General features: G+C 35.7%; 1 protein-coding gene across 1 annotated transcript; it reads left to right on the forward strand.

Annotated features, from left to right (window-relative positions):
- The first annotated feature begins 4,821 nt into the window (after positions 1–4,821).
- On the forward strand, positions 4,822–16,087 carry LOC139974719 (divergent protein kinase domain 2A-like). Its single transcript, XM_071982068.1, has 6 exons — positions 4,822–4,951; positions 5,805–6,466; positions 7,712–7,852; positions 9,467–9,626; positions 11,363–11,509; positions 12,983–16,087. The coding sequence occupies exons 2-6, from the start codon at positions 5,825–5,827 to the stop codon at positions 13,195–13,197; spliced, it is 1,305 nt and encodes a 434-aa protein (XP_071838169.1). The 5' UTR covers positions 4,822–4,951; positions 5,805–5,824; the 3' UTR covers positions 13,198–16,087.
- Positions 16,088–16,822: the final 735 nt, after the last annotated feature.

A 16,822-nucleotide genomic window follows, 5' to 3' on the forward strand; every position in this document is an offset into this window, starting at 1 on the left:
CGATGCAGAGAATATATCTACCACGCATACATCAACGCTGTTGGTGCTGATCGATCCATTAGAGAAGGTATATATGATCCTGCTACGCAGGCTGCTGCTCAAGTCGGTTGCACCTTTGCACAGCATCACAGACGTTTAGTCACCGTGGCATGAACAAAATATTGTTGTTGAAAGATAAACTGAAGACCACCGTTCTCTCGTCATTCAACTCCCCTCGTCTGACATCAGCAAGAGTCGCATTTGGTGGTACTATTGTACAATGTTCCTGTGTATTCAGACGTGACCATTTCCCCGACCCAGATTAATTTCTTTTCGATTAGATATTAATTACTTGTTGCTCTTCCAATATATATACACAGGATTCGTCCTTTTGGGACTCATCATAAGCGAAGTTGGAATCGGACCCGGACCTTTGTGCCACTCGACCACACACAGCGATTCTACTGGTATATTTAAATATATATATATATATATATATGGTATATTTAAATATATATATATATATATATATATATATATATATATATATATATATATATATATATATATATATATATATATATATATATATATATATACATATATATATATATATATATATATATATATATATATATATATATATATATATATATATATATATATATATATATATATATATATATATATATATATATATATATATATATATATATATGCTATTCAACGATACATTAAAAAAAAAAGGTGTGACGTCATTCGTTGGGCTAATCCCTCCACATCTATTACTATCCTAATAGTGTATCTGGATGTCTAATACTGAAAAGATCATGCAGAACAAGACCTATATGTCACCACGCAACATGTGTAATACAGTATTGTGTAGACCGTCTCAACATGACAATCTGCAGGCAAACCGGTTTCCATACAGAAAGTGAATGTCGTGAAAACTGACACTTTATAAAGAGTCACTTGTGGTTAGAAAATCCTCCTATTATATTGTTTGCAGCCGTTTGCTTGGATTATTTATTTTTAATGTCTCTTTTCATTTCTCTCAGGAATAGCGGTTACCCTAGATATGACAAAGACGGTGTTTTCAGATATTATTTCATGTATATTTATATATGTATATTTCTTTGTTTTCGTTTGCCGCACATTTTTTTTTCCAGTTATTGACCGAATAAATCTTGCCTGTCAACCACAAGCGAGAGTCGGAGTTAAAGATAAGTTGATAATGTTCAAAGATGTCATGCAAATGTTATACACTCTAAAGTAAATGACCACCTACAAATCAAATTAAAAACCTTTTTAATGAAAGATTCATCATGGTAAAAAACAAAGAAATGAAGAAGAAAAGAATACTCATATGGGGTGGGGGTGGGCGGAGGGAATACTCATTGTTTTCTGGTTCAGCTATTCGTTACATAGTTAGGCATACCTTTTTCGGTCAAATGACACAAACTTTAACTAAAATGCATCGATATGCATGAAGTTGAAACCGAGAAATTGTGTGCCAGTACTTTTGAATTTTTATTTTTAGTACTGACAATTTACCATCCACTAAATTGCAAAGATATTGTTGACACGTATGATAAACTATTTTACAGTGCTAGTATATATTTGTATGTAAACATTTATGTTTCCGTACAGGGATTTATTATTTGAATGGATATTGCAACAATAGTATATAATATTGCTGTGATATGGCCTGTATGCGTAATATCCAATGCAATGGCCTTGAATACCATTGACCGTTGTTTACCAGTGGCGTAAACAGGGGGCGTCATAAACCGGGAGGCAAATAAGTTAACACCCCCCCCCCCTTCTTATGAAGTCTTTAGATCCTATATATGAGCTATATATGAGGAATCGAGAATTCATTATTCGTATGCATGTTCTCCATCGCCCCCTATATTTTCCCCCAGGTCCAGTAATGTATCCCTTTGCACCCCTTCTCCCTATCGGCAGGCCCATACGAAAAAAAAGAAGAAAGTAACAAACATCCCCGTATGTCTAGTATTGTCTACTATGTGAAACTATTAACCTAGTCACTAAATTCTATATACAGATGTAACAAACAAGATAAAGAGCGAGAAATGGAGCGTTTATATACTAGTACAATAAAAAATATTAACTTATTACCTTACTTAGCAGAATTTGATATATAGGTCTAGAGGGATTAAACCAACCAACCACCAACCACCCGCACCCTCCCCCCCCCCCCTCGTTCTATCGTTAACTGAATATCCGTTCACTGGCAACCCACAATACCCTGGATAAATGGGTATGTGGTGTCTTCAAGGGATGAATATGTCATTATTTCGGTGACGGATCACATTAAACCCAGCGATGTCATTGTCGTCATAATGTCGATCGTAACCTCATTTCTCCTTTGAGGATTTGGACCCTTCATGTGACTTAGTAGCGTCGCCCGATGTAATTAAAGCAATATGTGTCTTGTACTGGAAGCCACTAACCAGTGAATGATTTATTATATAATTGAACTGCCATATTTTAGTTATTGATCCAGTCGCTCGAAATGAGAGTCTTTATTTACTCAGCCCTAATGATGTAAACATGAAAATGGTCGAGAGAGGTGGGGTAGGGAAGGATGGGGGGGGGGGTTAATCCAGACATAAATATTACCTCAGTTTCCACAAAGTCAGCGGCAAATGTAAACATTATTATATTCCCGAAGGACACACAGGTACTAAAATCAATTAAAAAAAACTGCGCCCATGAGGGTATGCGTCAAACTGACTCGGAAATATACGCGCTAGCACCCAGTTGGGACAATGTATTTTTTTTTCTATACTGTACTGTCATGACCCGCTTCAAAGCACTCTTGCTGACAGTATGAGCAGTATAAATATCCTATTTGTATCAGATCAAGGTTAGGAACTGTTCATACTGTCAGTAGGAGTGCTTTGATGCTTCGAGCGGATAGTATAGAGTGGTATTAGCACTGAAAATTGTCCCAACTGGCTAATTCTAGTGTTTACATCATAAACATAGCATGCAACAGCAACAACAGCATATAAGTTTATATACACAACTTATTACTTTGCAATATGGGTTAGGCTATATATAACATAACATCGACATATACAATACTTCAGTCTGGTTATAATGATCTGGTGGACAGTCTGGCGTTCCATAAACAACTGCTTTAAGATCTTCACGTGCGTTTGTTGCGGCATGCCATCCCTAAATCTCTTAAGACCCTCATGACATGCTATTAACAGATGTGACGCCTTAATGGACGCCACCTTTGACCTAACTCATCCATTTGTAACATACTGTTCAAGTGTTGCGTATCCTTTTACAGCAAATCTTGGCCTAGGCTAAATAAAATTGATCAAATGTTATCTCCCGAGGATATTTTGAAGAGCACGTTTTAAAACAAAAAAGAAGTAGGACGGGTGACATACACGTCCCTTCACAAATACTTTAGTAACTGAATACTTTCCTCGGTGTTTACATTCATGATCGTTTGCCAACCAGTAGAGTGAGAAGACCCACCAGTGGGTTTAACTAGTAGTAAAATACGAGGGACGGGGTCAGCGAGCAAACCAACCAATGGTATCAGCTGGTAGGGAAATTGAGGGGCTGGGACAGTGAGCAGAACCACCATTGCCGCGGTAGCTGGTAGGGTAATTGATGGGCGGGGACGACAGCTAGCAAATAAACCATTGAATCGTATATATATATATATATATATATATATATATATATATATATATATATATATATAATTATATATTAATGACGTATAAGGAACACATTTTATTTTTATGTTTTCTGAAAGAAAGTTCTCATTCGACTATTCATAAATGTATATTACATGCCAACCTTACACATTACGAGTAGTACCCCTGTGACATATATCTTACACGGTACAGGTACAGAGCCGTATATAGAGAGACCAATAACGTAACGATTTCTGATTTCTGATTAGCTCCGTCATCACCTCTCGGGAAACATTTCATACCATTGGTTTGATTGTAGACAGGGATTATAACTTTCGCTATTTTTAGTTGGTCGGGATATTACCCGTTAGCAGCGATGTATTGATGATAAACGTAAGAGGCTATTAGATGTAAGGAGAACTTTCCTGGCAAATATTAGACTTTAAGTTATCAAACCCAGATGCCTTGTTTGGCTACAGACAATTCAAAACAATTTTGACAGCGGAGATAGAAATACAACCTGCCGACTTTTTTATAGCCAAAACTCAATTGGTAGGCCTTATGATCATTAGATTGTGTATGACGGAATCAGAAGTTGGAGAAAAATAGAGGGCATCTGACATTAATTCCTTGGCTGGATTCATTTTGTAGCCCCTTTAAATGTTCAGTGTCATTTAGCCTCTGAAGAAGATCCTTCTAGGATCGAAACGTCAGGCCAGCTTACTTTTACACCTTTAAATGTTCGGCAGTGGCTTATTCCCCCCCCCCCCCCCCCTCCCATAGGAAGTAGCATATGCGTTTAGAAAATAAAGGTGATACAATAACGAAAATCAAAATGCACACGTACATTACAGTTTTGTCATTGAAGGAAATGTTAACGGCGCTGTTTCAAAACCTCGGAGTCATATTATTGTGTTTGTGCTCAGTTTGCGAACTTGCTTACTATAGCCTCCATATTTTCCTGCATGATTTCGCGGGTGTTTTCCTTTATTCGGTATTGATTTTCGGCCTTTCCTTACCAAGTCATCCTTTCTGTTCCTTCTATGCCAAGCTCTTTGGACTCCTGTCCCCTTCTCTCACCTGTCTGCCCCAACTATTCTGTAACAACGAACAGATATAAATAACTGTCATGTGCTACCTTGTTTACATTTCCGCTGTGTACAAAGTGAATCACCAACCTAACGAATTTTCAAGACGGACGTTTGCGAACTTTGCCGGTCACTTAACAGGATGATCCGAAATGCACTTACTTTGTAAAGCTAAAGGTCGTTTTGAATGAAAAGGTAATATGGTTGACTTTTTATGTCTATTTCAATTTGTTCTTTTCAGTTTGGTAGGTCTAAGTATTAGCGCCAACTGTGTTACTTATTAACCGTACTCATGTCCTAAATAGGTTACTCATCACACAGCATAGAACACCGGTTTTGCGAAATGTATAACGTGTAGGCTCGTATAGTCTAGGTATATTTTTGTGTGGAAATAACAACATGTATTTGTATCTAGATTGCTTTCATGCTTACTACTCTTTTTGCCACGGGATTACCAACAAATTTCACCGTCGCTTGTCTCTAAGTTATGCTTATAGTTATACTAGCCTTATATACTGTGCCTTAGGTTTATTACATGTCTACTATCTAGTTAGAACTTTATTTATAAATATAAATGACCAATCAGGAAAAATCCTAGTATCTTTTAAAATTTAGAAAATGTTAATTTAATTAACTTAAGCAGAATTTTGCATGTCATTCTTGTGAACATTTACTATTTTGAAACTTATTATTATTTTTTTTTGGGGGGGGGGGGGGAATCAGTACTTGTTAAGTATGGGAGCCCTGCAGAATACCCATTGCAGCAACTCACACACAAAGGGCTTTTGAGAAAGGCAGTACATTGTTTACCATAGGAACCTCCAGTCATAATCTGTGAGATTCAAGAGTTGCGGGATATTTCTGCAATTAAGCATATATATGTATGTTGTATGGTCATTATATAGCCACTTCTTGCTTACATGTGAAAATATTCTTACTGCTACTTTTATATAAGAAAATAGCCATTGCACTTAAGCATGCATCATAATATTACAGTTCCCTGTTTATGACTCTTCCTTTTGTAATCACTGGTTATGTTCATATATAGGTGCACAGCCTGAACTCATCATGGGTAACAGTGTTTGGAAACAATACCTGTGGAAGGCTGCATTTCAACTCACCAAGATGCAAAACCAACGATCTTGTTTGCTGATCCTAATCCTACTGTCCGTCACCTTGGGTTTCATCCTCCACTCTCAGATGTCGCAAAACTTTCTGGAGGACGAGTATTTTGTAGATGCCGTGAAGTGCCCAGCATGTTACGGAACCAGCGCCTGTCAGAGATTCAGAAGAAAAGAGTACCAGCTTCACTCGTATTCACAATTTAGAATGTTCGACCTTGTGAATACTAAAAACGTACACCACGGTGCCCACATGGAAGTCCAGTCGGTAGTCTTCAAGAAACTGGCTTCGGACGAGGAGTTGAGACAATTTGACGACGACATCTGTATTCAAGCTAACCAAAGAAGAGGCTGCGATGTCTCTGTAGCTATATTTAAAAGTGATCTGGTGGATATAATCTATTCCCATATGCTGGAACATAACCATGTGAGTGACATGTCAGATTTAGTCAGGTGTCCGAGTCAGAGGCTTCTAGACAGAATCTATGACATGTACAAGGAGAGACAATCTGATGGATTCCTCTCCAGACATAACAAAATACAACTGATAACAACCATCGCTATCAATCCAGAACCACTGGTGTTGCAGGTAATGTATTCACCTTAAATCTCTTATTTCCTTCTGAGAGTTGCTTTCACAAATGTTGGTGAAGTGGGGAGAGGGAAGGTGAAGAGGGATTGGGAGCTCGGCATGGATAGAAACTGTCCTGTGACCTTTGGGTAGTAGTTGAAACTAGCGATGAAAATAATAATAATAATAATATTGATGGATTTATAAAGCGCAGACAAACCCACCGATAACGGTGCTCAAGGTGCATAACAATATTACCCTGGTGTAGGATAACCTGTCAAACATAGAGACAAATCCCTCCACATGGCAGCAGCTAAACAGTGCCCAGCTGACAGTTTTATCTCACAGGTCCCCAAGATACACCTGCAGGGTGAAGAGAGGCAATGGAGGTAAAGTGCCTTGCAAAAGGACACAACGTAATGATCTGGCCAGGGCTCAAACCTGCGAGCCTTAGGTCACAAGTCCATTGCCTCAAAAATATTGCCAGTTATGAAAAGAAATGTCATCTGAATAAGCATTAATTCAATCCACTGTTTACTTAAGTTGAAAGAAATTTATGCAAAACTATAAAACATAAAATTAATTTCTGAGTTGATTTTCTACGAATTTTTCAATGTTATGCCCTACTTAAATTCTGCAAAAAGTGTAGGTCATTATTTTAACCAATCAAATTTCAATTCACCCAGTGAAGAACAAATATTATTTTTAGTAAAAGATATGTTAATAATGCTTTTAACATGTGATTAATAGCAAATACGATAAACTTTGTACTCAATGATATATGGAGTGTCAAATTGAGTTCATTTTGCTACTCGAGATACATCTTATTCATGATTCTAGACAAAGAAAAGGCATCCCTATGTAAGATGAGAAACCCATTCAATAATTGTTTAGCTGTTCTAAGAAGGCCATTGAAAAAAAGGAGTGGTTAGTTGATGTAGATGAATTGGGCAACAGTTTTTCGGTGTTAAATATTTTGAAAACCATCAACCTATGGACTCATGCGACCAAATCATTTCTCTCTCTCAACAACAGAGGATATTTCAAATGAAAAAATCTTGATTAAGGCTTTGATACAGTTTTAACGTCTGAACTGCCATTTGAAGCAATACTTCCCGAGCACATCCCTGGAAATACAACACAGCTATGTTGTCTTGTGATCTACAGTAAACAACGTTTGGTCGTCTTAGCAACTGCTTAGAAACAATGTCTATATATTAGGATTACTAATTTACTACAAAGGTTCTCTCTCTTCCTGTCTAGATATTTCCACAGAGTGATGGTTGGCCGTTTCCTCGATACCTTGGTGCCTGTGGCAGATTTATTGTGGAAGAAAAAATTGATACTCCTTTATACAAGTTTCTTGAAGCTAGCTGGGCTACTCGTCTTTCAATTGCCCTACAGGTAAGGTGTCTTCCACGAGACAAAACATTTGCCTGCTGTGAGTACCACTGTTACCCCTTCCTCTCCAAGTGACCCCCCCCCACCCTAGGGGTACTTATGGGGTACAATATGTCTGTATTATCATTCTGATTAATAGATGCCACTCTTCCCAGCTAGTAAGTTACGGTATGAAAATTTAACATAACATATTCATCCAGGAAATGAAATCTGCTTCAAATAGTTGATACTTTTTTGTTGGAAGCCTTAAACAGACTCAAGTGGCCCTTATCAGTGTTCGCCTCTGTGTTTCAAGGGGTTCAACAGATTATCTCAAATGGCCTCAAAATTGGCTCAAGGGGTCAACAGGTTATCTCAAATGGTCTCAAACTTTGCCATATATACTCTGTGATTTGTACTAGATGACTTTGGCTTTGGCAGTAAGTTGTAAAAATATTTCACAGTGTATGAACAATATCATCTTATTCAGCAATAACAGTTATTAAAGGAATGGTTGGTGGCAGAGCTGATTTGCTAGCTTAAAATTGGTAAAGCAAATGTCCAAGTTGCTCATACATCTATGTGACTATATTTCACCTAGGATGACTGTTCTGGATATTGAAACAATTTAGAATAAATATTCTATACTGTAAAATCTTTACCAACAAACAAATTGGTTGATGCCCAAAGTGAGTGCTGCAAGTGAGACGGACATCTCTGATCTTTTCTGGTTCTCGATTAATTCTTGGACAAATTTAATTCCTTGCACTTCATAAATCAGATATGTGGAATTTTGAGCATATTATATGGCAAGGAATCTAAAGGCCATCTGGGATTTTGGTTGGCCTTTACCATTCGGGAACAAAATACTTTCTCAACCCTTCTTCTAAACTTTAAAAAAAAAATATCTTGCTTGGATGTAACTGAAATGAGTCAGCAGACTGTATCATAGAAAATCTTTTGTCGTTTCCTTCCTCAGTCCCTTGATCCTTGACCTGTTCACTAAATCTATTTATTTAAAGTACTACAGGCACCTAGTCAATATTTTGTGTGTGCTACTCACATTCAAAATCTGTTGGAATTTTTCGAAAAGCTCTTTTCATTTCCCAGATACACACATTTGAAAGTTTTCATAAATTTGGGAAACTCATTAGATATGTACAAACTATGATGTGGTATGTTGCACTCATCATTTTTTTTAAATATTTTAGCCCTGAATAAGTTAACCACTAATTACAAGCCCACATATATCATTTGAATAATTTGATGTTCCTCTTTTCAAAGAAGACAAATAAAATATTTCAAAAAATCGCCTTTGGCCATAAACCTATGTACAGTGTCCTTGAAACAAAGGTTGTTAAAACAAAGGAATAACCCAGAAAATCAGGCAGTCACTCCCAGTACATCTTCACTATGCATAATTAGGTAATGTTTATTCATAAATTAAATTAGAATTACGAAAAGACTTGTAAAATGGTCAATCTTTGATGGATTTCGATGGGAGTTGCAGCTATTTTCATGATTTCTAATGCCTATTACAGTGATTAGGACAATGTTGTTCATAGTTGTTCGAAGAACTTTAATTTTGTTTTTGTGTATGTGCTTAAAATGCATTGCTATGCTTTTTTCTCCTCCCAGGTACTCCAAATTGCAGAGAAGTTCACCGACAACGACCTCGGTTATGCTTTGTATCCAACGGACATTACCTTGGAGAATTTGGCTGTTACAGATAAAGAGGAAGTCATGTTTATTGATGCAGAAAACATCTTAGTCGTAGATAGAGAGCAGATTAGAAAAGGTAAAAATAAAGGTCAAGATTCTATGATTAGCTTGTATTTATCCCCGATAGTGATTTCATGGTTTTAAAAGTCCTCTAAAAAAAATTAACAGAAATCTTGAATAAATTAGAATTATGGTGAGACTTAATATAACATCACAAATTGACCCAACGATTACCTGAAAAATGTGATGTTTCTTTTTGTACCGATGCACCACTAAAAACAGAATCATTTTGAGATTTGTTCTCCTTACGTCTACAACCGGGAGTCCACGGATGGTTCTTCATGTCCATCAATTAATTATGACTTATATCCTCACATTCAGAATAAATAACTTTGACCTAGGAGCAGGCATATGAATTAATACTAGAATGATGACACATTTAGTTACAAAATTGTCAAAATAGATCTACCATTCTGTTCTGTAATTTGGTCAGTTCAGTGATTTCGATACAAGGTCCTTTTAAACAAGCATGTGGGTGTTGAGAAGATTTCCTGTTATTCAGAAAGGTGAACTGTCATGTCCTTGGAGTCACGTTTGGAAATGGAAGCTTAACATTAGTAACATTAAAACAGGAAGGTGACCTTCAGTTAAAGTTCCACAAATATTCAAAGTTGTTAGAAAGCTGAGTCAAGACCAACCATCGTCTGTTTCTAATGAGAAAATAAAACAATGCAGTTTGATGAGGAGTCGTGTTTTACCAAAAGTAGAAAATAGAAAGAAAATTTCACAGTTTCGTATGGGAGATGCCACGGTTTAAGTTATCATGTGGCGACACTGCCATTTAAAATGTAAAGATAAACGTGTGAGGTCAAAGTGCCACTAGGGGATTAAACAACTTAGTCTTATGTTTTTTTTATTTGGTTTTCTGTTCTGAACTCTCATGGTGAAAGTAAAAAGTGGGAAACAGTGCCTGCCACAAGTTTCGAGCCCCTCCTTTGGCGAGAAACAGGTCATTTTGGTAAAAAAAAGCAGGGCGAAAACGCACGGGGTGCTCTTCCGGGAAACGGTGCCTGACACCAGTTTTGAGCCCCCTCCGCAGCTGGGAACAGGCCGTTTCGATCGAAAAAGCAGTGTGACTAAATATCAACACCAGTATAAGGTTAACTTAAAACTGCCAAATGGTAGAGCAACAGCATTTGCAAATATTACCCCTACGAAAGAGAATAATCGTGAAAAGAATAGAAGAAAAACTTAAAAAACAGAAGACTGTAAGCCCAGAGTGGGTCTGTGATGTCACATTTGGTTAGATTTGCTCCAGTTTTTCAGTCTTGTATCTGTAAGAACGTCTGAATCATGGGTGCTCTCTGATGGAATGAGATCATTTGATTCATTTCATATGTTTTGGGAGGTTGTTGTTTATTATTTGCATCTCCATCTCATATGTAAATGAATACTGTTTGGTTTATATATCATCTTCGCTCATAAATGGAGTTTAGATACAAGTTTCAGCTAACTGGATTTGAAAACTAGAAACTGTTTGTTAACAACAAAAGAATCCAAAATGTATTACTTTTGGATACCTGCTTACACAAGAATAGATCTAAGTATAATTATAATTATATGAACACCTACGGGGACACGACAGCATTTCCTTGTTCAATTTGGTAAACAAATTTGGCCAGTAAAATCCTCGGAAAACACAGCAACTCTGCTTGCCTTTGAATGCTTTTTTGGCCTATGAAAAAATCCTGGATGATTTTACTCCTGCTGAATTGATAACTCCATAAGATTTTAATCTCTGTTTTGTTTTAGATGCGGCTGAAGGTTGGGACATAAAGACGGAGGCGATACCTGATGGGTGTCCAGCAGAACAATATTGTTTAGCCTTCAGTCCTCAAGACCTATGCACACGTTATTTTACGGACCATAACTACTATGCATTCATCCATGGTCTCTTTGGTAAGTCATTAAAAGGATCGTTGATGCGAAAATTGCATTTTTAGAGCAATGAAAAAGTATCCCGGTGAAATTGGCAATCGCTTCTTACGTAACACTTTCGAGATGACATTCACCAAATTTGTAACCTTTTTGTACCAAAAATGTAAACTTGAAGCAAACAGCTATGATGCCATGGAAGCAACCTGAACAAATTTTTTGTTTTCGATATTTGTACAATATTTACGTCCAGTTTACTGCATCCGTATTTTGATTACATCTCAGTAATTGACTCTACTGTATTACATCTCAGTATGAATACAATACAGTCATTGTTATATTGTTTACTTCATATCCCCTTTCTTATCAATTGTTAGCCTCTTTCAAGTCCACTTGCAAATCAATAAAGAACAAACTAAAGCAGAACAAAACAGTTTGCCGTGACTTTCCAACTATGACCTGTCACCTTTCGCTCCAAAGTTGACCTATGGTACAAAGTGCAACAATTTCAATTATAAAAAAAAATGCATTATAGGAGTTGGGTTCAAATTTTTACAGGGTGTTGAGAATGTATTCCTCTTTTCTATCATCTGTCAAAAATAGTTGATAAATAAATTGATCCTTTAATTAAACAAATTGCCTCTTGACAGAGCTGAAATTGTCTTACCGCCTTCCTGCAATAATCATATTTATCCATAGATAATAATTTAAATCTCTAGTTGATAAATAAATTGATCCTTTAATTAAACAAATTGCCTCTAGACAGAGCTGAAATTGTCTTACCGCCTTCCTGCAATAATCATATTTATCCATAGATAATAATTTAAATCCCTAGGGTGATTATTATTTTTTTTTTATGGCAACGAGTGGGCATTAAATTTTCAAGTTGGAGTTTAAACGTCATTTGATAGATAAGAAGCTATCTGGCAACCCTCAGAGGAAGTGACATCATCATCACGGTATATATGTATTTGCTGAAAGTAATTTGTTCAGTTTACTAATCCAAAAGAAAAATAATTTTGAACCAATAGATTTATTTTGATATATTTTATTTATTTTGTGTTCATGGTGAATTAACGACTAAAGCAAGCGTTCCTCATACATCACCAGGTCAAGGCCTTTTTTGTAAGGTTCCTTTTCCTTTAATATCAATTTTTGCATATGCGGGTGATGGATGGATGTGTCAGGGAAAGTTATAACAAACAGAAGTTTGTACAAAAGCTAGTACCTGTATCATACTATGTAATATAGCCAAGAAAAATAGCCAAGAATCTTATTCCCTTGAGCTTCTTCTTCTTGGCATTACTGTTTCCATATGTGGAATGTTACTGTAGCACACACTCACAAAGCACAAGCTAAGGCTGAAATGGCAGGATTAACTGAAATTTATCTCCTGGATACAATTTTAATTTTATTTTTATAGTCTGAAACAAGTATGCATTTTTTTTTTTGGTGATAAATTCCTTGATGAATATTCTTCCTCTCTGCTCACCACAGGCAAACAGAATTCAAATTATCCGTACGGACTACTGCACAGCATTCCACACGACGTGCCGGACGGAGAGAAACTTCAAAGACTGCTGGAGGAATGTATCAATCCATCCAAACCACTGGGCAGATTCGATGCCTTCCCTCAACTCTTAAAACTTGTCGAGAAACTCAATCGATACTATCAGGGCGGTAGAGGAAACCAAAGAAAGGAGTTCAAATAACAAAGGCTATTGCTGTCGAAGCTTTTTTTTTAATCTTTCGTAACAAATTTGTGTCTTTCTTTGGCGTCGTTGAAGTTTACCGAGTGGTATTCTTCAGGCGAGACCCGACGTATTTTTTTGTCCATTAATGCTTTGCAAATCCAGCGTTTAAATTCTCAAGAGTGAGTAAACCATCAGGCTAAAAATGTTATTTTCCATTGATTTTTGACCAATATTTTTATTCCTTGTTCAAGCATGTAAATCCCATTTAAAATGCAGTTCATAACCTTGACTACATAATTAATTCCGTAAAATGATGGAATTGACCCAAATTATGAAATTTTACAATTTTCTCTTTGTGTGTGATTAACTATAAAATATTCTATACTATATACCAGCGGTATGCAAATGTTTTACGATTCACAAAATCGAGCTTGAATTGTGGACTTTGACTCGTTAAAACCAACGACCTACTCGATCTTATTTTGGCAAGAATGGAAAACAGTAGAGAAAATTATCCGAGGTCTTGAAAAATCCTCTGACCCATTCAAAAGTTATTAGGGCACAAATTCGTTCTTGCTTTTTTGCCTTAAGCTTTAACTTTTACGTCGAGGCTACCCTTAGCGGTCAATTTCAGCCAAGATAGCAGTTGTTATATAATATTTGGACGACACTTTGCAGTTTATAACATCATTAATTTTAATGCAAATGCAAGCAATCAATTGATTGCTATTTGCTTAATATCTTATTTGGCATCCATATTTCTTAGTATTTTTTGAAGGTAGTATTATTAATGTTTTTACCTTCAAATTGCAATCTTAGTTTTTATTTCAGTCACAGAGGCTGTTCACAGTCTATTCACTAAATAAAGAGGTCATGAAGTAGGGGAACTAAACATCAAATTAATAATCACAATAATGCCTTTTTGTGGTAATATTTATAATTTCAATTTATGAACTAATCATTTGTACAGTCTAAAATTATATGCCAAAATTAACATAAATTATGAAACAGTTTTCGTTCTGTGATAGTAGTGTATCGATCAAAGTCATTTTGAATCCACATTTAAAGGAATATCTTAAAATGTCGTCCGAGACATCCAAATTTCTGTTCGGACAACCAAGATGTTGCCCGATGGAGGTATACCTGCCTATAGCAAATTCAGATTGCATGGTAACTGTAGACATACTCCCAAAAAGGTAAAAACATAAATTGGTACCACACCCCTTCCTATGGAAATACTGTTGGTAGGTGGTAGGTCCATCAACTCCCCCCCCCCCCCCGAAGTGGGAGTTTTACTGGCCCAAAGCTGTATTCCTATTCACCAAATCTCTCTCCTACATGGTCCAGTCATTTTGCTACATTTTATCCGCACCATCAAATTTGGTTGAGCGAAACAAGTTTGCTGTTCGGACAACCAGAAAGCAAGTCTTGGTTGTCCAAGGGACGTACACCAAAATTCTTAAAAATCTTAGCGATTCTCGTAAAGATCAAAGAACCGTCTGTGATTTTAATGATTTGTGATTTACTGATCAGTAAATCACAGTCAATCGTTTTACGTTTTAGCAATGGTCACAACTTTTTAGCTTTGGTATAATTTTCTTAAGTAAGTATTCCCTTGATTATTTAGCACTCGTGTCTTCAATAAAGTATTAAATCTATTTCAATTCAGCCATAATGCAGCTTGTTGGGAACGTTCAGTAAAGTAATTATAATTATAAATAAAAATTCTTGGTTTTCATTTAGTGGCAAAAACAAATCATTCTACTAGGTATCATCGAAAATGTCAAGTCATTAATTTATCAAATTTATCCCAAAAAATTCACAAATCAAAATAATTTTCCATGCTCTTCCTTTGACAAATTTTAATTTTAATTTAGCACAACACTACACAACACACCTTAGTGGTGAGTTACAAAAGATATTGTTTGGTGTATGGTGTTGTTACATTTACCTTTTATTGGTTCTTATTAAACTAGTGATGAGGGGAATCCCAAAGTATTTTAGGAAGATAATAATAATGATAACAATAATACTCTAACTATGCCTTCATTAGTTCATATTAAACATCATCAGCAACTTGCCTTCCTTTAACTCTTACAATTTCTAATTCCTCCATATTAACACTTTTCGAAAATATTAGAACAGATTGTTTTAAGACCACTCAATTTTTTGGATAATCAAAACTTATGTTGGGATTTTGTAAATGATGGATAGGCTTATTAGCCGGGTTAAATCACCCCACCCTCCTCAACCGCACTGAATTTGATCAGTTTCGAGCCAAAAGTGTCTAAGGAAATCGCCAGCCATTACTTTGATATTTTTGCTAGGTATTTTGCCATTTAAGATATGTTGTATTGCAATAAAGGATAGCTACTTTGGTGGTCAATATTGGAATGTGTAAATTGTTTTCATCCCCCTCCCCGGGAGTTATGTATCTTCATGTTTTCATCTGCTATTTTAAAAGATGTGTTTTTTTCACTTTTTAAAGATCAGTACCTAGTTTAAAGTTTTTATTTTTCAAAGTAATTGTGAGATATGTGAATTTAAAATTGCCATAATTTTAGTAATCATACTGAGATTCTGGTTACAAAAAACATGCTATGTATCTTTTCATTTGTGTAGCAATGTGATTAATCAGTCTTGCATATCTGGATGCTATATCAGAAGAAATGTTTTTAATCAAATCGATTCATAATGAAATAATTAAGAAATAAGTATTATTAAGTAATGTAATGTGCTTTAATATGTGCAATCATGACAAATCTTCCATGTAAATTTGAAATCTTCCCATGTTTAAATGAAATTCATTTTTTTTAAGTTCACTATATCAATGTTTATGATTATATGTACAGTATTATTATATGTCAGTTACAAGGTTTAATTTGCCAGGAAAATTGAAATATGATTCTTTTGTCAATTTATGAGAGCAAAATTGTAATAACTAAATAAATCAGAAAGAAAAAAATATGTTTATAGTCTCCTTGTTATATGTCCGTAAAGAGAGAAATATTCAGAAAAATTATAAAAGAAGAAGAAAAAAAAAACACTGTTTTGATCCATTAATCCATTTAACTACACCTAAGGGTATAAAGTCGACCACAAAGCATAAAGGACAATACATTTAATACAATTTACGGTTGGACAAATATTAATCTGGTATAATACGATAAGAATGATTAATCCTACCATTTCTTCAAAATACTTTAACTTTCAGATAGCCAACTTGTCGCCGAGGAAAAAATTATTACCCTTAGATTTAAAGGAGCATTGCTGAGATTTGACATATTTTCAAAGCTTTTTATTGACCTTTGACATATCAAGAATAAATTACTGGCTTGAGTCATCCTTTTAGGGTTCATGACCCTGAGTTTGATTACTGCTCAAACGTGCGAGTACAGACGATCTTTAATCTCACGCTTCCGTATATGAATATGTATTTACAGTTATTTATTCAAAACGGAAATCGCATGTTTTCATCGCCCTTGGTGAAAGGGGAAACCCGCGAAGCCAAGCGTATGACCAACAAGAATTTATAAATGCTAATCCTAGCTTACGCACTGAGAGATATGGTAATGTACTCCGAGATCGAGTCACCCCAACTTCCCCAAGATTAATGTATGTCGTCCAGTTACAGAGTTGTTGA

Source organism: Apostichopus japonicus, chromosome 10, assembly GCF_037975245.1.
Source record: "Apostichopus japonicus isolate 1M-3 chromosome 10, ASM3797524v1, whole genome shotgun sequence".
Taxonomy (NCBI): domain Eukaryota; kingdom Metazoa; phylum Echinodermata; class Holothuroidea; order Aspidochirotida; family Stichopodidae; genus Apostichopus; species Apostichopus japonicus.

Bases quoted from the DNA above. Each gene is read 5' to 3' on its own strand.
- LOC139974719 (XM_071982068.1), top strand. From the start codon at position 5,825: ATGGGTAACAGTGTTTGGAAACAATACCTGTGGAAGGCTGCATTTCAA. The intron at 6,467-7,711 runs GTAATGTATTCA...CTTCCTGTCTAG, and splicing joins CAGAACCACTGGTGTTGCAG to ATATTTCCACAGAGTGATGG. The intron at 7,853-9,466 runs GTAAGGTGTCTT...TTCTCCTCCCAG, and splicing joins GTCTTTCAATTGCCCTACAG to GTACTCCAAATTGCAGAGAA.